This window comes from Nicotiana tabacum, chromosome 19 (assembly GCF_000715075.1).
Source record: "Nicotiana tabacum cultivar K326 chromosome 19, ASM71507v2, whole genome shotgun sequence".
In the NCBI taxonomy this organism is placed as follows: Eukaryota; Viridiplantae; Streptophyta; class Magnoliopsida; order Solanales; family Solanaceae; genus Nicotiana; species Nicotiana tabacum.
The window spans coordinates 116,176,374-116,202,706 of record NC_134098.1 but is presented as its reverse complement, the minus strand read 5'-3'; the positions used below and the strand labels follow the sequence as shown (position 1 = coordinate 116,202,706).

At 33.2% G+C, this 26,333-nt stretch overlaps 1 protein-coding gene across 2 annotated transcripts; it reads right to left on the bottom strand.

Moving 5' to 3' along the window:
• Positions 1–12,666: 12,666 nt before the first annotated feature.
• LOC107764299 (phytyl ester synthase 1, chloroplastic-like) lies at positions 12,667–26,240 on the bottom strand. 2 transcript variants are annotated; one of them, XM_075238453.1, is made up of 13 exons: positions 26,034–26,240; positions 24,572–24,623; positions 24,377–24,432; positions 23,577–23,735; positions 23,378–23,482; positions 22,800–22,906; positions 22,209–22,330; positions 21,305–21,413; positions 17,527–17,657; positions 15,158–15,527; positions 13,631–13,744; positions 13,187–13,284; positions 12,667–13,061 (listed from the first exon to the last, which is right to left on the bottom strand). In XM_075238453.1, exons 2-13 carry the CDS (start codon positions 24,619–24,621, stop codon positions 12,761–12,763), a joined length of 1,722 nt encoding a protein of 573 aa, XP_075094554.1. In that variant the 5' UTR covers positions 24,622–24,623; positions 26,034–26,240; the 3' UTR covers positions 12,667–12,760. The 2 variants fall into 2 exon arrangements, with proteins under 2 accessions (XP_075094554.1, XP_075094553.1); XM_075238452.1 differs by lacking the exon at positions 26,034–26,240 and adding an exon at positions 24,946–25,805.
• Positions 26,241–26,333: the final 93 nt, after the last annotated feature.

Here is a 26,333-nt window from a genome sequence, read left to right as displayed (position 1 = left end):
CTTGTCTTTGTTGTTGTTCGATAAGCCCATAATACTCCTGGTAACACCTCGGGCCAATTGCCTTTTGATTCTTCTAATCTTTTATTCAAATTATTATTAATAATCTTGTTTGTTAACTCAGCTTGTCCATTTACCACGGGATGATAAGGTGAGGAAGTTATTCGTTTGATTTGCCAACTTTGAAAACATTCTGTGACTTTCGAGCCTATAAACTGTGGGCCATTATCACATACGATTTTTTTTTGGCACTCCGAATTGGCATACAATATTCTGCCAAATGAAATCCATTACTTCCTTTTCTTGCACCTGTTTGAAAGCTCCTGCCTCTACCCATTTGGAAAAATAATCTGTTAATACTAACAAAATTCGTACCTTTCCTTTAGCTTGTGGCAAAGGACCCACTATATCCATTCCCCACTTCATGAATCGCCATGGGAAAATAACTGTGTGTAATAATTCTGTTGGGCGATGCATATTATTGCCATATCGTTGGCATCTATCACACTTTGATGCAAAACTTTCTGCATCTTCCTCCATTTTAGGCCAGTAGTATCCTACTCTAATTAGAGTTTTTACCAAAGATCTACCTCCTGTGTGATTTCCACAATGCCTCTCATGCACTTCTTTCATCACATATTCTGTTTGAGCAGGTCCAAGACATCTTGTTAAAGGTCCACCGAACATTTTTTGATATAGATTTCCTCGAATTAAATAGTAACGAGCAGCTTTTCGTCGAAGCGACTGAGACTCTTTTTTGCCTTCAGGTACAGTTCCATACTGCAAAAAATTAACAAGCTCCTTTCGCCAATCCCAAGTCATATTATTGAAACTTACTTCGTTTTTATCCTGGTCTAGTGCTGAATGAAATAAATGTATTACGATAGCATTTCTGCACTTGTTATTTCCGCAACTGATGCAAGATTAGCTGGTGCATTTGCTTCTGCATTTTCTTCCCTGGGTATTTGCACACAATCTTCCATGATTGGAATTGCCTTATCAATTCTTGTGCCTTTTCCAAATATTGTTGCATCCGTGCCTCTCTAGCTATGTAAGTTCACTGCATCTGATTGACTACCTGTTGAGAATCACTTTTAATCACTATTTGCTCTATGGAGAGTTCTCGTGCCAGTTCTAACCCTGCAATTATAGCTTCGTACTCTGCTTCATTGTTAGTAATAGGGTAACATTTAATTGCTTGTCTTATACTTTCTCCCAAAGGTGGAATAAAAACAATACTCAAACCTGCTCCTTTAATATTTGAGGAGCCATCAGTAAATAGAGTCCACGTACCTGGATTAGATCCGGTGAATATTTGTAATTCCTTTTCTACTTCTGGAACTATTTTTGTGCTAAAATCTGCTACAAAATCTGCTAAAATTTGTGATTTTATTGTAGTTCTAGGTTGGTGCATGATATTATACTCACTGAGTTCTATTTCTCACTTGGTAATCTACCTGACAATTCTTGTTTATGCAAAATATTCCTTAAAGGATAAGCAGTTATTACGGAAATAGGGTGACATTGAAAGTAAGGTCTCAACTTTCTAGATGCCATAACTAATTCTAAAGCAATTTTTCTAAATGAGGATATCTAGTCTCAGCATCCAACAAAGATTTACTGACATAATAAATTGGAGATTGTTTACCTTTGTCCTCTCGTATCAAAATTGCACTTACAGCCATTTCTGAAACTGCGAGATAAACGAATAACCTCTCACCATCTTTTGGTTTAGCCAGCAAATGAGGATTTGATAAGTATGCCTTCAAATTTTTGAGGGCTTGTTAGCATTCTTCAGTCCACTCGAACTGATTTTGCTTTTTTAGCACTGAAAAGAATTTGAAACTTTTCTCTGAAGACTTAGAAATAAATCTTCCCAGAGCTGCTATCCTTCCTGTCAATCTTTGTACCTCTTTTTTGCTCGTGAGTATATCAGAAATTTCTTCAATAGCTTTGATCTGTGCAGGGTTTACTTCAATACCTCTATTAGATACAAGAAAACCTAAGAACTTACCTGAAGCTACGCCGAAGGCATACTTTTCTGGGTTCAATTTCATATTATAGTTGCGGAAGATCTCGAAGGTATTTGAAAGACTTTGGAAATGATCTTCCGCTCGTGCAGATTTGACTAGCATATCATTAATATTTACTTCCATAGTCTTTCCCGGGTGTTCTTGAAACATCTTGGTCACCAACCTTTGATATGTGGCTCCGGCGTTTTTCAAACCAAAAGGCATGACTTTATAATAATAAGTCCCCATGTCCATAATAAATGAAGTTTTTTCTTCATCCAAAGGGTCCATTTTTATTTGATTATAACCTGAATACGCATCTAAAAAACTCAATAGCTCATGACCTGCGGTAGAATCAATCAATTGATCTATATGCGGTAAAGGGAATGAATCTTTTGGACAAGCTTTATTTAGATCAGTATAATCTACGCAAACTCGTCATTTACCGTTCTTTTTTGGAACTACCACAGTATTAGCTAACCAATTAGGATATTTTACCTCACATATTGAACCGATCTTTAAGAGTTTTTGTACCTCATCATGAATCACTTGATTTTTGAATGAACCTTGCGTCCTCTTCTTTTGCTTGACAGGTACGTATGATGGATCTTCATTCAATTTATGAGTCATCACCTCCAGAGGTATACCTGTCATATCTGAATGCGACCAAGCAAAACAATCTGCGTTAGCTTTTAAAAATTCAACTAACTTACCTCTCATTCCGGGGCTCAGCTTTTCTCCAATATAAACTTTTTGATCTGGCCATTGTTCGAATAGTACAACAACTTTGAGCTCCTCAATTGTTGTTTTGATGTTTTCATTCTCCTCTGGTTCTTTAATTACATCTTGTCTCGAATCCATATCAGTTTGCTGTTACATCTCGCGTTTTCGTACGTTAAAGTTTTATCTTCAGTTATTCGACGTAAACTCGAGGATGATATTATCTTGAGGTTATACACATGTATGCTATGTATAACGAGCGATAAATAAGTGCCGTGAAGGTTAAAGGGTAAACGAATCAAAGAAAATGAGTTTCGTCGAAGGTGGTCAATTGGGATATAATACAATCCGAGCCATAATACTCGGTATTTATAGAATAGTATCACACAAGGTACCCCATGACCATGATAGAATGGTACATAAAGTGTATTAAAAGTGAGTAGTATTTTAAAAAGATAATTCTTAAATTATGTGGGTAATTGATTAATTATTGGGCAATTAATTAAAGAGTGGGATAAGATTTAACCCCTTCCCCCAACGTGGCAAGCATCCTTTTTTCCATTTAATGACTAAGTAATAAAGGTTGCAAGGTGTCACACTCTGAGAAAGAAATGTGACACCAAGCTTAATTATGTGGAGCCACCTAAAAGGTTAAGGATAACAATTATAATCTCTTATGAAAGAACTTCAACCAAGCTTTCCATAAATTAGTAACGTTATTTCTAAGAGCTTCAGTCAAGCTTCCCATTTCATAGTTACGTTAATTCCAATCACTTAAGGAAAAGTTTCAGCCAAGATGGTCTTTGCATAAGCAACGTTATTGCTTCGAGCTTTTCATACAACTTGTTCCGTGTTTTGTCGTAATTAACGTGTATTAGAAGATTGTCAAGAGAATCGACTCATATATGTTAAGGCTATCCCTTCTTTCTTTTGGCATGATCTATACGACACAAACGAAACGAGCAAATGCGCAATTTCCATAAATAACTTTATTCGTAGAAACGCTAGAGATGCGTATATTCTTGTTTTCCCATAAGTTTTATTATTCTATCATATGTTCATGGGTCTCAGAAAATACGTAAGTTGATAAAGTCTATTTTATGATATTAATTAGATGTATAATGGTCTTATGACACTCCGAAAGATTTTATTGACGTACTTATCATGCATTGCATTCATTTACATTGACCCATGACCAGATGGCGTTATATACGCGTATATATGTATAATATATGTATATGGGATATGGGAAAAGGTTACGGCGTTATATACGCACCATCACCTGATCAGTTGGTATATGTGGATGATTTTGCCCACAGTGGCCGAGGTGATATGATGGGATGCCCTCAGAGGCTTGATGATATTATGTACACCTATACCTATGCATGACATTATAAATGTTTCAGGATTTACAAACTTATTTAGACTTACAGGTGGAATTCTTTATTCCATGTTTCATCTATGTCTTTTATGTACTGATTTTTATGCCTTACATACTCAGTACATTATTTGTACTAACGCTATATTTCCTGGGGCTTGCGTTTCATGCCCGCAGGTGCAGGAAGACAAGCCGACGGTCGCCCTTCTTAGGATCCTTGATCAGCGAGAGTTGGCGTGCTCCATTTGATCTGGAGATGCTTTTGATTTTGGTATGATATGCTTGTATACATGTATGGGTATGACGTGGCTCAATCCCGTCCTTGTACATTTGTATATTCTATTAGAGGTCTATATACAGTATGTATAGTTGGATAGTATGTGGCCTCGCCGGCTTCCAGTTTTGGATATATAGTTATCTATAGCATCCTTGCCGGCTCGCCCCACTGTATTCTGCATGTTTATGTATATATGTCTTTTGGATAGGTTTCCCTCACGTACACTAATCATGTGTATATCTTAGACGCATACTTAAGGGTGTTCGATAGGTAGGACTTGGGCATCCATCGCGGCCCATTGGTTTTGATCGTGACATTTGCTTTGATACATTTTCAGATGAGATTTGATTTACCACGTCTTCCACGAAATCCTCATTTGTATCAATGCTTTCCTTATGTGACTGCACCATTGAATTGATATTCTTAGAAGTTTGTTGATCTCCTCGAATTTGTAGAATTCCCCATTTTGAAGGAAACTTAATAACTTGATGTAACGTAGACGGCACAGCATCCGTGTCATGAATCCATGGCCTCCCAAGAATCACATTATAGGTCATGTCCGTGTATATTACTTGAAATTTCGTCTCTTTGATGACTCATTCCGCGAATTTAGTTAACATTATCTCACCCTTCGTAATAACGGTTGAATTGTTGAATCCAGATAAGGAATGTGCTTTTGGTATCATCTGGTCGCCAATTTGCATTTCGTTCACCACTCGCAATAAGATAATATTCACGGAGCTACCTGGATCAATCAAAACTCGTTTTACATTAGTATCATGTATAAGTAAAGATATTACCAGTGCATCATTGTGAGGAATCATTAATCCATCCGCATCTACATCATCAAATGTTATGCTATCTTCTTCCAAGGTTTGTCGAACTGGCTTTTCGTGGGTTACTGTGAATTTCGCCATCTTTTTTGCAACTGTGTACGTTACACCGTTGACTTCTTCTCCCCCGTTTATCACGTTCACTGTTCTCTTTGGAGATGGAGGTTTTGGAGGTTTTGGAGGTTCTTATCTATTTTTCATGTAAGACTATTTACCTTTCTCGCTGAACAGGTCTGTCAAGTATCCCTGCTTCAACAAATGTTCTACCTCACCTTGTAACAGTCTGCAATCTGATGTTCTGTGGTCGTGGTCATTATGAAACTCGCACCAGAAATCTGGATTTCTTCTATTTGGGTTTGATCTCATTTCCTTTGGCCATCGCACCTTATCTCCCATACTCCTTAAAACAGCTACCAACTCAGAAGTACTGATATTGAAACTATAGTCTCCAAACCTTGCATTTGCGTTGGTATCCCCATCATGCACATCTCGATCTTTTCTAAACCTAGATGATGATAAACCTGAATCTCTGTTCCTCAATCTATGGTCAGATCGTACATTTTCTGGCTTGGAACGTGTGTCTCGCCCTAAGGGTCCCATATAAAACTCGTACATATTTTTACCGGACCTCTTTTCAGATTCCGACCGCCTCGATCCTGTTCTCTCATCAACCTTTGACTAAGCAACGATGTCTTCTTCAATCCGCAGCTTGGTACTATACATGTTATATACGTCATTCCATGTTGTAGTAGGAAATTCTCGTAAGCTTTCTTTGAGCCTCCTCGTGGCTTCTGAACTTTTTCCGTTTAGATTACTCGCAAACGCCATGGCTGCCCAATTATCAGGTACTCTTGGTAGCATCATTCTTTCATGCTGGAATCTATCTACAAATTCTCTGAGCAATTCTGTATCTCCTTGCTTCACTTTTAAGATATCTTCCATTCTTTTTTCAACTTTTTGAGCCCCCGAGTGTGCTTTTATAAATAAATCCGCAAGCTCAGCAAAAGAGTCAATAGAATTTTCAGGTAAAAGATAATAACATGTTAACGCCCCTTTCGTGAGTGTTTCTCCAAACTTTTTGACCAACACTGACTCAATTTCCTGCTTGGTTAAATCATTGCCTTTTACTCCTGTGGTGAATGCACATAGTCACGTGGATCGGTTATTCCATCATATTTTGGGATGTCAGGCATTTTGAACTTCTTGGGAATGGGCAATGGAGCCGCGCTTGGTTTCCAGGGTTGTTGAGAATATTTGTCGATATCCACTCCCTTAATCACAGGCGGTACGCTAGGTATTTGCTCGATGCGGTCGTTTTGTTCTTTCACCTATTTCTGCAAAGTTAGTAGTAAAGTTTGTAAATTATAATTATTTGGTGTATCTGGTCTCCCATTACGTGACTCATTAGGAGTTCCTCTGCTTCCTGAATTAGCAAGCCCTGAGCGTGGAATTTCCATAGTTGCAGTATTATTTGGGGGAGGAGTTGGTGGTACAGTTGACAGTCCCCTCACGAAAGCTTGGAGAGCATTATTCACGTGTTCAGCGATCAACTGTTTCACAGCATCCTGCTCAACGGTCTGCTCATCTCCATGTTGTTCATTCGTATGAGTAGCAGATATTTCAGGTGTTCATTCTCGAGAAGTGCGTGGAGATCCCTGAGGTGATGGAACTGGAGTTCCTTCTACCTATTGGTTGTTGTCATTGACAGTTGACATGATTTGGTTGTGAGAGAGAAAGATTTGGAAAGTAAAAAAATTATCGTATTCCCCGGTAACGGAACCAATTTGTTTAACCAAAAAATAAGATTCTCGGTCAAAGCCTATTTTTAGAAGAACTCGAGTTACTGATAACCAAGAAATTCTGTACTTTCTCAATTATATGAAGCGTGACAAGAAATATGAAAATAATTGATTGAAAACAAAAGAAAGTAATTGTATTCCAGTAAGAATCTTCCCTTTTTATTGTCTTGATTCATTTCATTTGTGTCTCTTCATTGAACAATTTAGGCTCGAGCAACTGCGTCCTTTCATCTCGTGAGTGATTTGTTCGTTCCTCTTGTAACTCATGCATCTTTTAATTATTACACTCCAGTTGTCATCTTCTTAGCGATCTATATATCATGTCATGTCAGCCACATATAATTCCACGTATATTATTTATTTTCTACCAATACAGTGCACCCTTAGCAGTGAAGTCGGAATAAGGCATTCGCCTTAGCATCCGCACCATGGCACAACAGAGATGAAGGAACAGAGGGTGGAAGCATCTGATGCTGAGAAGTTCAAGCTGAGGCGGACGCAAAGCATCCACCCCAGCATCAATCCCCAAAGCTGATTCGGAAAAGGAAAAGAGAAACTTTGGCCCACGACTTTTGTACGCAATATATAAGTCAAAACGCCTCTTTTAGGGCATAAAACACACTTTTTGAAGGGGATTCAACCGAGGGAGAGCAAGGAGCCGTCATGGAGGCCGGATTTCATCTTTTTCCGCCAACTTAGTAATTTTTATGTTTCTTTGTATGATTTGTTGTTTGGCTTCCATGTCTATGTGGAGCTAAACTTCACGTTCTAGGGTTGTGATTCTTTCATGACTATTGTTATTAGAATATTGATTTTTCTTTCTTGATTTATCATATTAGTTTATTTATTTAATCTCGCACTTAATTATTTGATTGTTCGATCACCAATTGAATATTATCTACGAATCTAGAATTGAACTCGAAAGTGAGAATTCTAGATTGCACATAGGATTGAGTAGAGCAAGTTCTTGAACTTGGACATCAGGGAACGGATTCGCGGTTAGGATAGACATATACCTAATTGACTTGCTTGGTTGATGTACAGGAATTATAAATGCGTTATTGCTAGTTCTAACTCCATAGACATATAAGCGTTAGGTTAACTTGTATATGCGAGTAAGAACTCGACAGATTCTTATGAGCAATATTAACCATGTCAACCAATAAGCTAGATGAATTAGTTAGTCAATTCAATTGAAGAATACAATAGGAATGTTAGATAGCTCATAACCCTAGATCGTTTTCATTACATTGATAACATAAAAATCTACACTTCCTTTGTTCAGAGTTTATTATTTATTTTCTTTTTAGTTTAATTAGATCAGAGCCATATACCTCTAGGTTTAACTCTTGTTTAGATAATTAGAATAGTCTAATTTAGTTAATAGTTAATCACAAGTCCTCGTGGGTTCGACACTCCATCTTATCACTTTATTACTTGACGACCGCGTATACTTGCGTGTGCGTTTGGCTGGAACAATAGACTTTCCATTTTCTAAGTTAAAGTAAGTTTCATACTATTGTATTATATATAAGTCAAATTCTTTCTTCCAACTTTGATAATTCTCATATCCATTTGTGGTTGTTTCTGGAAGCTTTTAGGAAAAGTCCTCATCTGTTGCTTGACTTACTCTTAATCTTCTTTTAATCAGGATTGACGTTCCAAATTTCGTGTTTTGGACTTTGTTCACTCCAGTTCATACCTTTTGTTGTTTGTGATGGACTTCTTATAGTTGGTTTTTCGTATTAGCTCATGAATTGCCTCATTATTGGAATTTTATTTTGGTTTTACTTTTCATTTTTGCTGTTGCTTTGTTGATCTTTCCGCCTGGTTTTTATTTCTATGGAGCAGATGGACAGTGCACTCACTTTTTAAAATTTTATTTCAAAGTAAATAAGTTTTGGCCAAACTATATATACTGGAAATTAGATTAAAGTAGAGCTGAAATCAATATTAACTTGATCAAGAGGATGATTTAAAGTAATAAATTTGATCAAAGTATGGTACTTTTCGATATTAGATGAAGTTAAGTTTGTCCAGTGAATGAGAAATTTATCCAAATTATCCAGTTCACTAAGCTAGGTTGGAAACAAACAACTCATGTGCCAAACCATGAACAAATTTACATAATAAACACAACTGTTTTCTCATTTCATATGCAATCACAAGTACACAAGCAAACTGTATTACTACTAGACTAGCAACTACTACTTACCATAACATGCTTTTATTCAAACACAAACACTCAAGAAAACATTACCACACTCGCGAAGTAGAAAACAAAAGATATGATGTGCTTGATTATCATTGCAGCAGGAACCATCTTCAATAAGCCAAGTAATATCCCTGCATTTCTCTAAGGAACAAATGCACCGTTGTACTTTTTCACAGCCTCTCTGCTATCAAGTGTTCCATTGTATTTCATATGTGCTGGTGACACGGGTTTTAAGTTAGCATACCTTTTCTTGGCCTCACTGCTATTGATGGTTTCTTTCGGTGGGATGCTTGAACCATAGCGGGGTTCCTCATATGGAGATGGAAAAGACTTACCGCCCTGGATTTTGTCGGGGTAATGGTCTTCCATTTGTGGACTGTAGTGTTCCTTTTGTGGAGACGAAGGGGTAAATGAAGGTTTCCAACCTCGTGTTTCATAATCAGGGTAGCTTTGTTTCATTTCAGGTGTTGAATGTGATGTTGGAGGGTGTGGTTTTTGCTTATCAGCAGGGGAAAACAGAGGTTTCCCACCTTGTGGTTTATTCGGGTAACTTTCTTTATTTTGAGGTGTTGGATTTGAAGTTGGATAATGTGGTTGTTGTGCAGAACCAGTGGAAAAATGAGGGTTTGCATCGTGTGCTGTCTCAGGGTAACTTTCTTTTCTTTGATGCATTGGACTTGAAGTTGGCAAGTGTGATTGTTGTGTATAAACAGGGGAAAACAGAGGCTTTGCGCCATGTGCTGTTTCAGAGTAACTTTCTTTCCTTTGAGATGTCGGATTAGAAGTTGGTGAATGTGATTGTGGTGTATAAACAGGGGAAAACAGAGGCTTTGCGCCATGCGCTGTTTCAGGATAACTTTCTTTCCTTTGAGATGTCGGATTAGAAGTTGGTGACTGTGATTGTGGTGTATTATAAACAGGGGAAAACAGAGGCTTTGCGCCATGCATTGATTCAGGGTAACTTTCTTTCCTTTGAGATGTCGGATTAGAAGTTGGTGAATGTGATTGTGATGTATAAACAGGGGAAAACAGAGGCTTTGCGCCATGCGCTGTTTCAGGGTAATTTTCTTTCCTTTGAGATGTCGGATTAGAAGTTGGTGACTGTGATTGTGGTGTATAAACGTGGGAAAACAGAGGCTTTTTGCCATGCGTTGATTCAGGGTAACTTTCTTTCCTTTGAGATGTCGGATTAGAAGTTGGTGAATGCGATTGTGGTGTATAAACAGGGGAAAACAGAGGCTTTGCGCCATGCGCTGTTTCAGGGTAACTTTCTTTCCTTTGAGGCTGAGGGTTTGAAGTTGGTAAATGTGGTTGTTGGGTATAGCCGGGGGAAAACAGAGGCTTCATTCCTTTTATTGGTTCAGGGTAACTTTCTTTCCTTTCGGTTGTCGGATTTGATATTGGATAATAGGATGGTTGTGTAGAAACAGGTGAAGCCAGAGGCTTTCCACCTTGATTTCTCTCAGGGTAACTCTCTTTTCTATGTGGAGTTGAGTAAGATGCTGGAAAATGTGATTGTGGTGCATAAGTAGGAGAAGCCAAAGTGTTATTACCTTCCTCAAGGATCTTCATAGCAGTGCCAATATCATTTGTGGCCTGGCTAAGTGGAGGACTACTACTTGTTTTGTAACCTCCATTGAATTTTGGCTTGTCATAATCATCTTTGGTGTTGCTATATGGGCTTATTCCTCTTGATCTTGGTGGTGAATCCCATTTGTTGTTGACCCCATAGTCCTTGAAATGACCAGCCTTGGGAGAATCCGCGGAGTGAGTGAAGCTAGGCTTTTCATAACCATCTTTCCTGTACGAATATGGACTTGATCCGCGATTATCTTGAAGGTGCAATCCTTCAAACTTATTGCGAAGAGGGCTTCCACTAAAATCGTGATGCTCATTATACTTTGGAGAGTCATGATCTTCACTCCTCCAACTAGGCTTAGTGCTCCACTTTGGAGAGCTCAAAAGAGTGAGATGAGGCCGGACTATGATTGGACCCTTGCCATAACCAGCCATAAACTATTATTTAGACTATAGCTTATTGCTTAGTTTTTTTTTCCCCTTGTTTGGTTTTAATCAAGTTAAAGTTGCTCCTTATATAGAGAAGTTGAGTCATGTTGTACGTGTATACATTCTCTTCTTTATTCTGTTTCTACTGTTATATCTTTGGATTCTCTTAGCTTTGGCTATAATGTGAAAGAACCAAATTCTCCTACTTTGCCTGGCTATGAGGTTTTCATTTCCCAGTGGTTGATTTTCGTGAGAGGGCTAATAAGGCCAAGAAGGAAACAGGTAACAAGAGATTCTTTTGTGAGAATAGTTCAGGGTATAAGAGATAAATGTGAATATTTCACTCTTCAAGTAAAGAATAAGATTACTCCAATTTGAGCCTCCAAGAATTAGAACAAGCTACTAGATGAGGATATTTGCTATTGGAATAGAATCTCTTACTTTTACTTGAAGTGAACTTCAGTAAACCTCTATTCCATGGAATTTAACTTTAATATTTTACTTCCTTTTTATCACATTTTCTGTGGCACACTACAAAAGGAACATGTTACTTGTCCATCGGCCTCTACAGGAAACCAAATTAGTAAACTGAAATCAATATGAACGGAACAGATCACATTCAACTTTTTACTTGCACTACAGTCTACAGGAAACCAAATAGGAGTATGACTTTTCGGGAAAGAAGTATTGGCTATTTAAAAATTCTAACGTTTTACGTGGCACTATTTACTTATTAGTATGTTCCAAAAAGAACTGGCACCTCTTTATATTTGAAAATAATTCAACTTTAAACTTCTTATTCCACCCTTAATTGTTTCAACCTTCGTTATATTGGAAGGGAGAATATGTATTTGAAAGAGAATCTGGTGCAAACTTATCTGGATGAGATAATGAAGCATATATTTTTTCTGCCTCAGTTCTTCAGTTATATCCACCCACTTCAGCTCTAACCAACAAATAGTCCGGAATCCGAATATTATGCTTCTTAAGGACGGTATATTATCCTCTTGCTAATGTTGAAAACGACCCCAAAAAGATATGGTCATTTTAAGTATACATCTATAACGATCAGATTTATGTCCCTTCGCTAAAACTGGTAGCTGAAAGTCAAATTTCTTGTAGTGGATCAGCTGCAGTTGATGCACATGTTGTGATGTTAACAGGGAATAGTAACTGCAGTTGAGTTTTCATATTGGAGCCTAGTCAGTGGCTTAGCTTGAAAATTGAACTAAAGTAGGATCAAAGTGGTACTCAATCTAAAGACCCTTAAGAACATAGGTGCAATATGTACATAATCTTTGACAATTAGAACAATATCTGCAGAAAAATTAAAATTGTTTCTGCTTGATCAAGTTCTATCTGACACTGATGCAAGTTATGATAAAGATTTGATATTTTCCTTAGTCATTGGTGGAAAGCTTGCTCATATTGGGAGAAAATTTTAATATACCAACATAAAATTGAACCATGAATACGTATACATCATCTACTATAAAAATAAATCTAACTTCTAACTCATCACCTAATAATCAAATGTTGGGACATCATCAAAAGTAGCAGAAAATGCTCTATATGTGGTCCGATCAATGACGCTTCGGTAAGGATCCTCCTCTCTTTTCTTAAGCAAATAATTCATGCTATTTTGAACTTCAGATTTTATATGCAAGTACAATTCTTTTGCTTTCTCTCTATCTTTCAACAGGTCCTGCCTTCCCTTTGTATGAATAGGTTTTCCAAACAAGTAGTAAAAACGACCGGGTACCTTAGGTAAAAGGCCCGGGAGATACAATGTTTGATTGGCAACCTCCCCGGTCATACCCGTCCTACAGAAAAATTTATAGAACGGTTAAAAGGATATAATAATAAATGGTTCAGAATGAAAGAGGCAGGAGCGCAAGGAGCAAATATTAGGAAACGATACGAAAACAATAGGGAACCATGAATGAACCTGACTGTTACACCCATCCTCGCCACCAGTTCGTTGTCACGCCTTATCTGATCACTCAATATAGGAATCTTTTTTAGGTCGTCATAGTCGAGAACTAACTGCAATCAGAACAGCTAAGATCAGGCAAGAATATGTTGAGAAATGGTACATAACTGGTTCCAATTCCAAGAATGAACAAGTCACTATATACAGATCAAAGGGATAAGTGAATAGTTCTTCCTTGTTCTACTCCTATTTCTACGAAAATCTCTTTCAAGATTAATTTATTCGAAAATGCAATATACCCAAGAGAAAATAACTCACTGCAACTTCCAAATTGAAATGAGACTAGCTAACAGATACGTGACCAAAGCTTTTAAGGGAAATAATATCAAGGAACCAAAAAGCATCATTATTTCTTCTAATGTTACAAAGGAAAATATATGTAAGACAGCATAAACAAACCTGTGCTATATCATCTTCCCCAACAACGCCAAATGGCACAATTGTCGCACCAAATCTTGCAGCCATTCTGATGAATTCTGGTTGGTCAGGCCAAATCACCTTGTACTCTTCTCCCTATCACAAATACAAAACCATCAACATAGGAAATAACATCACAAGGAAAAACCCTAACTTGATGACAATGAGGTTATTGTTATTTTCTTGTCATTTCGATGAGGTACACTAGAAGACAGCCAGTCACCAGCCTTTCTCTTCAACTTACCTTTGTGAATAGCAGTTACAGAAAAGCACAGAAAATTATACTAAATCCACTTTGAAGCAAACATTTCCAAAAGAAAAGGTGATATTCTCACTTTGTTATTGGGAATACCAGTTGTAACATATCCCTAAAAGAGACTATGACTACATAAGCTCTGTCGAAGTTCAAGAATATAAGGTGCTTGTTCTTATGTTAGAAGTAAACTGTTAATAGTTAAAATGATAAGAGTTAGAATATTTCAAGATTCAATTCTTAAGTAAGATATATCACACAATGGACAAATATTGTGTGTATTGAGGTTGATACTTAAAGTGTGTCATGTATTCATCATATCGTCAATTATTTGATACATTAAGTTTCTTCTCTTATTTTCCAGCAAGAAAGCATTGCTTTGTTATTTTTGCGTTGCTAGATGTCTTCATCAAATTCACAAGCAAAATGAGCTTTAATTGCTTATTAACGTCACTGACATCATAAATAATTTTTTATTTTCCAGTTAAATTAGCGTCCTCTTTTACGCCCTTGACATTCCAGTGTATGGAACTAACGAGAAGTAACAGACAACCTAAATCTCTAAAACTTTTCCAATATGTCCAGTTAGATTCTTAACTAACTTGATGGGAAGTTCAGCCAAGTTATAACTTATAAGAATCATGAACTAACACATTATGCATTTTAATTAAATAACACATATAGAGACATTTATACACATGCAGAAATGTAGTTTTCCTGCATCAATTTCACCATTTAACAACTATGAAATGTTATATAAAGAGACACACTAACTAGACAAGTGTATATCATAGTGGTTAGCTTGCCACCAAATGGAGGCCACTGGCTAAGGTGAATAATTGCAAAACAGTTAAGAATCTCCTCTGTGAGCCTTTCTGTTCAGCACTGGCCTTACTTTTAGCTAACGGTACTTTTCCTTTTCTGAAGTGAGTTATTTTTAGCTGTCCTTAGTTGCAAGGAAATTCCATCTTTATGGTTTTAGGCATATATGAGGGGTATACTCCCCCATGAATCCACTATTCATTAAATTCCTCTAGTTACAGAAGAAAATGTATCTACAAGCAGAGAATTCCAGTATTAAGTACCAGTAATTCACATCCTAGCGTAAAGGTAAGGAACTGGAGTCAAGAATGATTTTAAAGTGGATAACAATTTTACCAGACTTGTAGGAGAAGGCATGAACAGCAATAGTACAAGGCTTCCCATTTAAGAATAATATAGAAGATGGAATTAACCAAGGGAAGATTATGACGCACCTTACGATGTAAGGCCTCACGGGCACCACCAGGATACAGCAGAACATGTGACTTTGTTGCAAGCAACTTAAAAAAGTTGCTGGCAGTGACAGGCGTAGCTCCATATAGTCTCAGCATGTCAAAGATTGAACTTTCATTAGTTTCACTCTCAATCAGCTGAGTGAACAATGTTGGATGTGCTATACCACGAAGTAAAATTTTTTTCTGCCTCAAATATTGTTCAACAAGAGGGATTACTTCTAAACCCATAAGCATGTGATAACCAACCAACAATACAGGGCCTTCACATGGGACCCCTGCTAGACCTCTTATAATTTTCCCATTTTCCATTGTGGACAACATAACTGAACAAGTAAAATTGAGATACCATCTGCAATATCATTTTGCATAATATTAGCCGCAAGGTGCAAGATATTAACACGCATGCATTATAAATCAAATAGGTAGCTGAAAATTTGTTAGTTTGATTGGCGTATTAAAGGAAAAAAGAAAGACTAATGCAATTCGGTTATAGCTCTATGACCCAACACCTTCCTAGAAAATAAATTGCTCCAACTTCAATTACCTTCTTACAGGTTTGACCAAATAAAGGAGCATGAGCTTTTGCATAATGATAGTTTTCGTCCCAAAGTGATGGACGTTATAGGTTCAGAATTCAATTAAGCACTCTCGTCAAGGGATCAGACTCCTTAATCCTAGCAGGGCTGTAGTTAAAACTTTATACATGATGTCTTATCATTATCTAAAGGCGATAAGGTAATAAACTTGTGTCACATGAAATTGTGTTCTTTTTACACCCTTGCCATGTTGATTATTTCCTTTTTGCATTTAAATTACTGTTAGGAATTAAAGAATACACTACATAACTAGATGGAACATGCACGAAATGAAGATCATACATCTGAACAAATATTGTCATGTTACTTTCTCTCATTAGCAAAATTTCAAATTATATCACATAGAGCGTTCTCAGCGAAAATCCTTGATATATCTGTTGCATAACTAAAACACATATACTTTGCCCAACACTTTCAGAGTATTTCATCCAAAACAACAAAGCTGCAAGGAGGAATCGACAAGCTTGGTCACAAGTAGAGAATGAAACAAAATCACAAAACCATGAGCAGGTCGAAGAGGAGAAAAAAGGGAACAAAATATAAAAATTACTGAAGGTGCAAATGGCAGGATTGCCAAAGATCATTCAAATACTTCTAATGGCTATGTCAGTCATTTATGTCTATCAGTGCTGCAGCAAGTGCCAACAAGGAACTGCTACATGAACAAAGTGACAGTCAACTGAGCAGAGGTGAGATAGTTGAAAGAAATTAAAACGTGTTCAAGTGAATAGATATTTATTGCTGCATCGAAGCAAGTAGGACATGCATATGCTTCACATGGACATACATATACACATGGAGATAGAGAGACTCGGGAAAGAGGAAGAACGCACATAAAGAAGCAAATATGTGTTTTATACATGTGGAAACGTGTAATCATTGATGTAGATACTGCTCACTAACGGCTTAACTATGGTGGTAGCTTTTTGCAGATACATACATTTTATAGGTTAAAATGGAGGAGGACTTTATCTGTTTGGTTTTCACCATGCTGTTTTAGTATGTCAATGGAGCTTTTCGTGCAATGTAACCTTAATTCCAAGAAAAAAGTTCAAAAGAGAAGGATGACAAATTAGCGTCATTCCCCTGGTTGTTTCCACTAGTTCAATCACCCCTTCCTCTAATCACTTATTCAAGTAATTTTGTCTACCGCATGGGCATTCAATGATGGTCTATCAGTGAAGACTTTGGCCAATCTCTAGATTCAAATTGACTCAACCTTCCTTATATTGCAGCAGGGATTTCCTATCTCCTTTTCCCCTTGAAGTTTAATGACCTTACACAAATCGCAGTCGACCAAAGTCTGGTCTTGCATTGTGGAGCTTTGTTAGGCAGTGACTATTTTATTGTTCTAAATGCAAGTCAGCATAGGAATTCATCACAGATTGTTAAATATATATTTGCTTCTCCACGTCTTTATCGATAAAGGGTAACAAATAGAGGTTACTTGAATATTTTGTCAAAATAGGTGTGGTTCACAATTAGTCATATAATTTAAATTAATGTTAAGCTGTAGTTCAAATCAGCCCTCATTTGTATCACATATGCTCGACTACACAAACATATGTATTCTACTACAGACCGCACAGGGAAAGAAAAGATCATGCAAACAAGAGGGAAAAAGAACAAAGAGAAACAAGGAAGAACTACTGGGAAAAATAGAAAAAGGAAAAAAGGGATAAGCTTATGCTCGATGATATGCTACAACCAAGTATTTGCCTGATGCACCTTATGCTCAAATAGTCAAATTACCGAAAGTCCTGGACTGCTTTCTTGAACTCTGACATACTAGGAGGCAGAAAATCCATGACATAATCATGCCTTTTTGAATGACGATATTTACTAGTACCTTTGATGATGGATAGCAGATTAATACCATCTTCCTGCACAATTAAAACTGCAGTCAACCAACTGCTTCAAAGTTCCCACAACAGAATTCATCCACATAGCATAAGGTCATGTTACAGGAATACAACTACCAGTCACCAGACTCACCAAAAAACATAAGAATCCAAAAATAAACTCTAATTTTCTGTCTTTTTATTAGATTTTCTACTGCAGATTTCAGACAATTTTAAAAAACTGAAACAGAAAGGGGAAGAGAACATAGAATTACATCTGCATTTAGCAAAAAATAGGATGTTCCATTCACTACACTCAGGCATTGAGGGGGATGTACACTAAATTGAAATGGAGAAGGAATAGGCACTGACTTATTAACCCTCGCCAGGCATGAATATCAGATACCATTGTAGCTTTAAATTTTTAACGAGGGTATGGAAAAAATATGTCAAGTTATAAAAGGCATTTAAAAAACTGAAACAGAAAGGGGAAGAGAACATAGAATTACATCTGCATTTAGCAAAAAATAGGATGTTCCATTCACTACACTCAGGCATTGAGGGGGATGTACACTAAATTGAAATGGAGAAGGAATAGGCACTGACTTATTAACCCTCGCCAGGCATGAATATCAGATACCATTGTAGCTTTAAATTTTTAACGAGGGTATGGAAAAAATATGTCAAGTTATAAAAGGCAGACTAATAATAATAATAATAATAATAATAATAATAATAATAATAATAATAATAATAATAATAATAATAATAATAATAATAATAATAATAATAATAATAATAATAATAATAATAATAATAATAATAATAATAATAATAATAATAATAATAATAATAATAATAATAATAATAATAATAATAATAATAATAATAATAATAATAATAATAATAATAATAATAATAATAATAATAATAATAATAATAATAATAATAATAATAATAATAATAATAATAATAATAATAATAATAATAATAATAATAATAATAATAATAATAATAATAATAATAATAATAATAATAATAATAATAATAATAATAATAATAATAATAATAATAATAATAATAATAATAATAATAATAATAATAATAATAATAATAATAATAATAATAATAATAATAATAATAATAATAATAATAATAATAATAATAATAATAATAATAATAATAATAATAATAATAATAATAATAATAATAATAATAATAATAATAATAATAATAATAATAATAATAATAATAATAATAATAATAATAATAATAATAATAATAATAATAATAATAATAATAATAATAATAATAATAATAATAATAATAATAATAATAATAATAATAATAATAATAATAATAATAATAATAATAATAATAATAATAATAATAATAATAATAATAATAATAATAATAATAATAATAATAATAATAATAATAATAATAATAATAATAATAATAATAATAATAATAATAATAATAATAATAATAATAATAATAATAATAATAATAATAATAATAATAATAATAATAATAATAATAATAATAATAATAATAATAATAATAATAATAATAATAATAATAATAATAATAATAATAATAATAATAATAATAATAATAATAATAATAATAATAATAATAATAATAATAATAATAATAATAATAATAATAATAATAATAATAATAATAATAATAATAATAATAATAATAATAATAATAATAATAATAATAATAATAATAATAATAATAATAATAATAATAATAATAATAATAATAATAATAATAATAATAATAATAATAATAATAATAATAATAATAATAATAATAATAATAATAATAATAATAATAATAATAATAATAATAATAATAATAATAATAATAATAATAATAATAATAATAATAATAATAATAATAATAATAATAATAATAATAATAATAATAATAATAATAATAATAATAATAATAATAATAATAATAATAATAATAATAATAATAATAATAATAATAATAATAATAATAATAATAATAATAATAATAATAATAATAATAATAATAATAATAATAATAATAATAATAATAATAATAATAATAATAATAATAATAATAATAATAATAATAATAATAATAATAATAATAATAATAATAATAATAATAATAATAATAATAATAATAATAATAATAATAATAATAATAATAATAATAATAATAATAATAATAATAATAATAATAATAATAATAATAATAATAATAATAATAATAATAATAATAATAATAATAATAATAATAATAATAATAATAATAATAATAATAATAATAATAATAATAATAATAATAATAATAATAATAATAATAATAATAATAATAATAATAATAATAATAATAATAATAATAATAATAATAATAATAATAATAATAATAATAATAATAATAATAATAATAATAATAATAATAATAATAATAATAATAATAATAATAATAATAATAATAATAATAATAATAATAATAATAATAATAATAATAATAATAATAATAATAATAATAATAATAATAATAATAATAATAATAATAATAATAATAATAATAATAATAATAATAATAATAATAATAATAATAATAATAATAATAATAATAATAATAATAATAATAATAATAATAATAATAATAATAATAATAATAATAATAATAATAATAATAATAATAATAATAATAATAATAATAATAATAATAATAATAATAATAATAATAATAATAATAATAATAATAATAATAATAATAATAATAATAATAATAATAATAATAATAATAATAATAATAATAATAATAATAATAATAATAATAATAATAATAATAATAATAATAATAATAATAATAATAATAATAATAATAATAATAATAATAATAATAATAATAATAATAATAATAATAATAATAATAATAATAATAATAATAATAATAATAATAATAATAATAATAATAATAATAATAATAATAATAATAATAATAATAATAATAATAATAATAATAATAATAATAATAATAATAATAATAATAATAATAATAATAATAATAATAATAATAATAATAATAATAATAATAATAATAATAATAATAATAATAATAATAATAATAATAATAATAATAATAATAATAATAATAATAATAATAATAATAATAATAATAATAATAATAATAATAATAATAATAATAATAATAATAATAATAATTCATGTTTGAACTTGATAAAATCTTAAGCATGCTCAAATGCCATTATTATCTAAACACCGAACACCACTTGAGAAAAAAAATCTAAAAGGTCCAGATGGACTTGTACTTATAGAAAACTTTTAAATTATTCAATTGTTCTAACTTCGAAAACTAAGAAGTGCAAGCTGCAAGTGGCAGCTTATTTTGGATCGGTAAATTAAAGTAAGAGTGAAGTGTTATCTTAATATCTATTTCTAGGGCACCTAGAGAAACAAGAAAAACAATTGGGAATTAAATCAATATGAAACTTAAATTTAAAAACAATGATAAGTTATCGAGGCTCCCTACAGCTACCGTCTGATTAAACTTTAAAGTTACCACAAATATAGTAAGGACAGTAACTCCTGAAAGAAAGCAGTTAGTTTTATTTTTTTTCAAGGAAGAAGCATGATAAGAGCCCAAAAAGGGAAGAACTCCCCACTTACCAATAAAATAGCATGTCCATTGTCTTTGAAGTACCGTACTTTGCAGTTTCTTAATGAACTTGCTAGCCTCTGAGCTTCATTTGCACTTGGAAGCACGTTGTCCTTGCCACTATACATTACAATTCAGTTACATCACTTCTTGTTTTAAAATGTTTATCCAATAGGCAGAATAAATTCAAGCTCATGCATGCATGGAATACAGAGAGAAAATCCTACAGAAGATATTAGCATTATTAGCAATCTTTCCCTCATAAGGCAGAAGTATGCTCGTAAGGATATACATCAATTTAGGTTCCATGAGATTTTTTTCACTTTTCAGAACATCAACTAAGAAAGGTTAAAGAATTTAATGGAACCGAAGGTGATGATTATTATGGAAAAAGAAAATTGATGCTTATTAACTATTATGACCCCTAAAGTATAACTTTTACCTTATCAAAAAAACTATTATGACCCCTAAAGTATAACAACTGATGAAAGCCTAAGTAGAGAGAGTATTTCTTTTGCATGAGTTATTATCCCAGACAAAAACAATGAAATTGATTATTGCAATTTCGTAAAGCAAATGATAACTACTCCAAAACAGACTCTACCCATGAACTTCACCTTCGCTGTAGTGAAAGATATTTGAATTAAATGTTTTGCTCCAAAGACTACTTATATGCTTCGTACTGCACGAGATGATCCACCAAAAAGAGATAGAACGAAAAAATAAAAATAAAAACCAAAAGAGAAAAGGTGAAGAAACATAAACTAATTCTTAGATAATTGGTCTAGAAAAGGCCCATGAGGCATAACTACAAGGCCTAGTGTACCAATATTCAGAATTGAGCAAAACGCTTTAACCTACATACCCGCACAAAAAACTTCAGTCACAACAACATAAAGAGAATAGAGATCAGACCTAGCAAGCACAAGTACTTCAGCATTAACAGCATGGAGACGGGAATTTGAATAAGATGAAGCAGATCTAAGAAGCTTCAACTTCCAGAGAAGAGTTGCCTTTGGTATAATATCAGCCACACCCTGAAGAAAGGGAAGGGATACAATTACTGTAACATGAATCCCTAAACAATTTCCTAGCGGAGAAAAATGACATGGAACTTCAAATCATTTGAATGACCAAGCAGAAGCATCTATCTTCTTATTTTTCTTCTTTAAACAACGGCCGTTCTTCTTCTTCTAGTATGCACATTCTCCTCTTCTGCTACTTCTAATTGTGGCCTTCTCTTTTCTTCTCTTTTCTACTCTCTTAGTATAATTTCTAGAGTAATTAAACATGAAAAGTTCTGTCACTCATACAAGGAGTACTGTTTTAATTTGATCCAAGCTGTGACAGAACTATCATTTTGGTTAATATCATAGTTATTATCCTAGACAACAAGTGAAGAAACTGAAACTAGCACTTGCTAAAACCAGTCTATACAAAAGTCTTCCTTTAGCAATAGAGAAACCTAAATCCAGGAAGAATCAAAGTAGTTCAAGCAGAACTTACAGAAAGGTGGGCCAGGAAAGCAGTGAGGTTGTCAGAGAGATGTTGAATAATTTGTCTAGGAGGAAGCATGGAATCAATGTTAACCATCGCCATCTTCATTGGATCACCTGATGCAGAAATGGCACATTATTTTGTCGACAATATGAAGAACTTGCCAGTTGCAACTGCACATTGTTCATCAATGTAAAAGGGAAAAAGGACGAAATAAAGGGTTATAAGAAATATATCCTCTTCAACACAATTTTCGAACAGGAAAAAATCAACAAGAACTAAGAATGCATAAGCAACTCAATTTTGGATTGATGTCTCATAAAGTTCCGAGATTACTCCAAGGTATAATCAAGATTTATGTATGGTACAAGTTTCTAGTAGAAGAAATATCAACACTATGAACACTTGAAATATTATTCAGCTAAAGAGGAAAATGACGACCATCAATTAACACGCAACGGTTAAAATTACAAGAATGGAAACACATATCTTGTTAAGATCAAAAATCAAAGAAACATTTCAATAAATGCACCAAGAAACTTGGAAGTTACAGACGATTATATTCTGGGAAAGAGATTGAATTATACCCATAATAAAGCTCAGAAGATAAGGGACTGTCACATGAAATTCATCAGGCAAAGACTTTAGAAGAGGAAGCAGAGGTTGGAGAGGCATCCTGCCAAATGAAGTTGCTGAAAGATACAGAAACTGATAATTAGACAATGGATTATTACCGCGTGTCATAAGGAGTTACAGTAAGAAGTTGCTCTCTTTCTGATAGCTTACCTGGATTAGCTAATATTAGAACAAGGTCAATCTTAGGGTTACGAGCAGCAACAGCAAGAGCCAAGCACCCTCCAAATGAATCTCCAACTAAATAAATAGGCTTGTTTGGAGATGAAGCATGCCTCATCCTCACAGTTTCCTCGACATATTCCGCCAGCTCTATACGATTTAAGCAAATAGAATATAATCATAAACTATATTCTTTTCCAGCTGTGATAAATCTCACTTACAGATGAACCAAAACCAAAACACATTCAAGCATCATTCATAATTTCCAACCCCAATCTCCAAAACGGTAAAAAGTAGACCTTTACCTTTTATTTCAGTTCTTAAAGCTTTTGGCTGGCGGTTAACCATACAAAGGACAACTATATGGAAAAGAAAAAGAAGTAGAAAGCAAGAAAACATAAAACTCCAATTTCTTCTCTCTGCCAATTTTATTCCCTAAGCATGTGATTAAGTAGTTTGGTTCTTAATTCGATCATTCAAAAGAGAGAAACATGTGAGATAATTGGAGAGACATGCATAATGTCAAACTACTGCCTTCTATATTGATTTCCTTCCATCAGCCTCCAATGTGCCTTCTTCAAGTAGTCACCCAAATTCTTTCTATCAATCCTTGCAAATGCAGGAACCTATGATATTTTTTTAACTCGCTTGGTGATTTTGTACAGTAAAGTTTCTAAAATTGATACGTGTTGCAAATATAAACATAAATCCAGAATAGAAGGCTTCTTAATTGAACCAACCAACAGATGCACAAAGCACTAAATAAAGAGAAGAAAGAAAAAATACTATACCGTCAAACGGTGTTCTATCATACACAGGAATATGCAAGCACCAAACCTGAAAAACTCTGCAACAAGCAAGTTACAGTATCATACACTTGTGGAATCACGAAGCTGACTGATTGCTGCCTCGGCATCAATAGGGAAAGAACAATACCAGAACAGACGAATATTATTACATGTTATAGAAGATTGTGTGGTACTTACTTCCCAAGAGCCTTCTCATGTAAAACAAGACCCAACCCAGTGCCATCCATTCCTATACATTCGAATAGCGTTCTAGTTAGTCATTCAAATCCAACAATAAAAACTGTATCCTAGGAACAGCATGCATGGCTTGCTGAAATGTACTGCTCCATCTAAAAATGCAAAGGAAAACCCTCCACAAATTCAACAATAAAAACTGTATCCTAGAAATCGCATGCATGAGTTGCTGAAATGAACTGCTACATCTGATTGATTCGAAGGCTTTTCCTCAAATTTTACGACTACCATACTAATATTAATTCCCCTAGCTGTACCACTAAATTATAAGAAAAGCTCTGTTCAATCATTATTTTTCTTTTCATTATGAAGATTACCAGGCAGAAAAAGAAGGAGAGGAGAGTCTTTCAAAGGAGGGCCAGCTGATATGGGAGTAAACCACCGCGGAGGACCTCCATCGGGCTTAATAATGTCCGATCCTATCTCAAGAAAATCCTTCACAGTTTGAGTTCCATATCCGTCATCCCAAAGGGGTTCCAACTTGTCTTGAATATCCTCCTTGCTCTTCTCCTTAATACTTGAAGACAGATGACCGTTTTCCACATCATCTATTGGGATAACTTTCTCCCTTTCCTCAATAGATGGTACACCATTAACTCTAACAGTATCTGAAGACAATAACGTGGAGTCCCTGCTAGCTAAGCACCTGATTTGAGCTATACACTGAGGCTTATAGTCTTGGTTAAGAGCAAAACGAGGGGTTGCCCAGAAATTTCGCAGAAGAGAAGCCATGGTTTCTGCAACCAATGGCCACAAACTGCAAAGTTCAAACTTTTGAACAAGTACTGAATAGGCTCCAAAATATAAGCCCTCTCTCTCACTCCCTATATGTTTATGAAAATAATACTAGAAAGCGAATTTAACACTTTCTGTCCACCACTACCATCAAAAGGAATGACAACAAGAATAGCTGGTGAAAGTAAAAGAAACCAGAAATGAATACCTAATTTGCAAAAACAAAGAAACTTTGAAAATTCAAGACTCCTCTAATCACATGAAATCTGAACAAACAGACCAATTAAAGAAGCTTAAAGACACAAACTTTTGTTAGATTCTTGTCTTAAAAAAAAGGTCTATTACAACAAATAAACACACACAAAATAAAGCAATGAATTCACCACTAGTACTTCATAGCTAATCCAGAACAGACAAATTAACCCTCTCAGTGAACATGTGAAAGTGGAAGGTGCAGAGAGATATAGTAAAATAAGGCAAGTGGGGTCTGACGAAAGTACAACTTTTACATGTGGCCTTACTTGAATAGTTGAATTGAACTATTGAAACATACCATCCAATTACAATATTTTACAAAATTCTTGGAGATTTCTCGAGATAACAAAAGAAAATGCACTGTTCATAACCAATTAAGAAATTGTAAATGACGTGAGATTGGATGTTTACTTACCAAATCAGAAGAACCCATGTGTGGCTTTTTATGGGAGATACACTCCATTAATGAGAAATTAAAATGGTAAAAAATGCTAGAACTTTTGCAGAGAATGGAGAATCTCGTAAGTAGCTTGAATTGTTTGATGGTGACTGTTGGTGGAGAATTTGGTGGCAGATTCTATAATTTGCAAAGTACCTAAAAAGTTTCCTCCTTTCTCTTTTCTTTTCTTCTCTTTCCTTTTCCTTTGAAATAAAACTATAACGGAGTAATTATTTTTCCCGTAATAAACTCTTAAGCATAGTCAAAATAGGGAAA

What these genes read in the sequence shown, in the direction of transcription:
- LOC107764299 (XM_075238452.1), bottom strand. Translation starts at nt 25,360, where the DNA reads ATGGCTTCTCTTCTGCGAAATTTCTGGGCAACCCCTCGTTTTGCTCTT. An exon ending in TGATAGAACACCGTTTGACG is followed by an intron (nt 23,736 to 24,376) that starts GTATAGTATTTT and finishes TAAATCGTATAG; the next exon opens with AGCTGGCGGAATATGTCGAG. An exon ending in TCTTCTGAGCTTTATTATGG is followed by an intron (nt 22,907 to 23,377) that starts GTATAATTCAAT and finishes TTTCTGCATCAG; the next exon opens with GTGATCCAATGAAGATGGCG.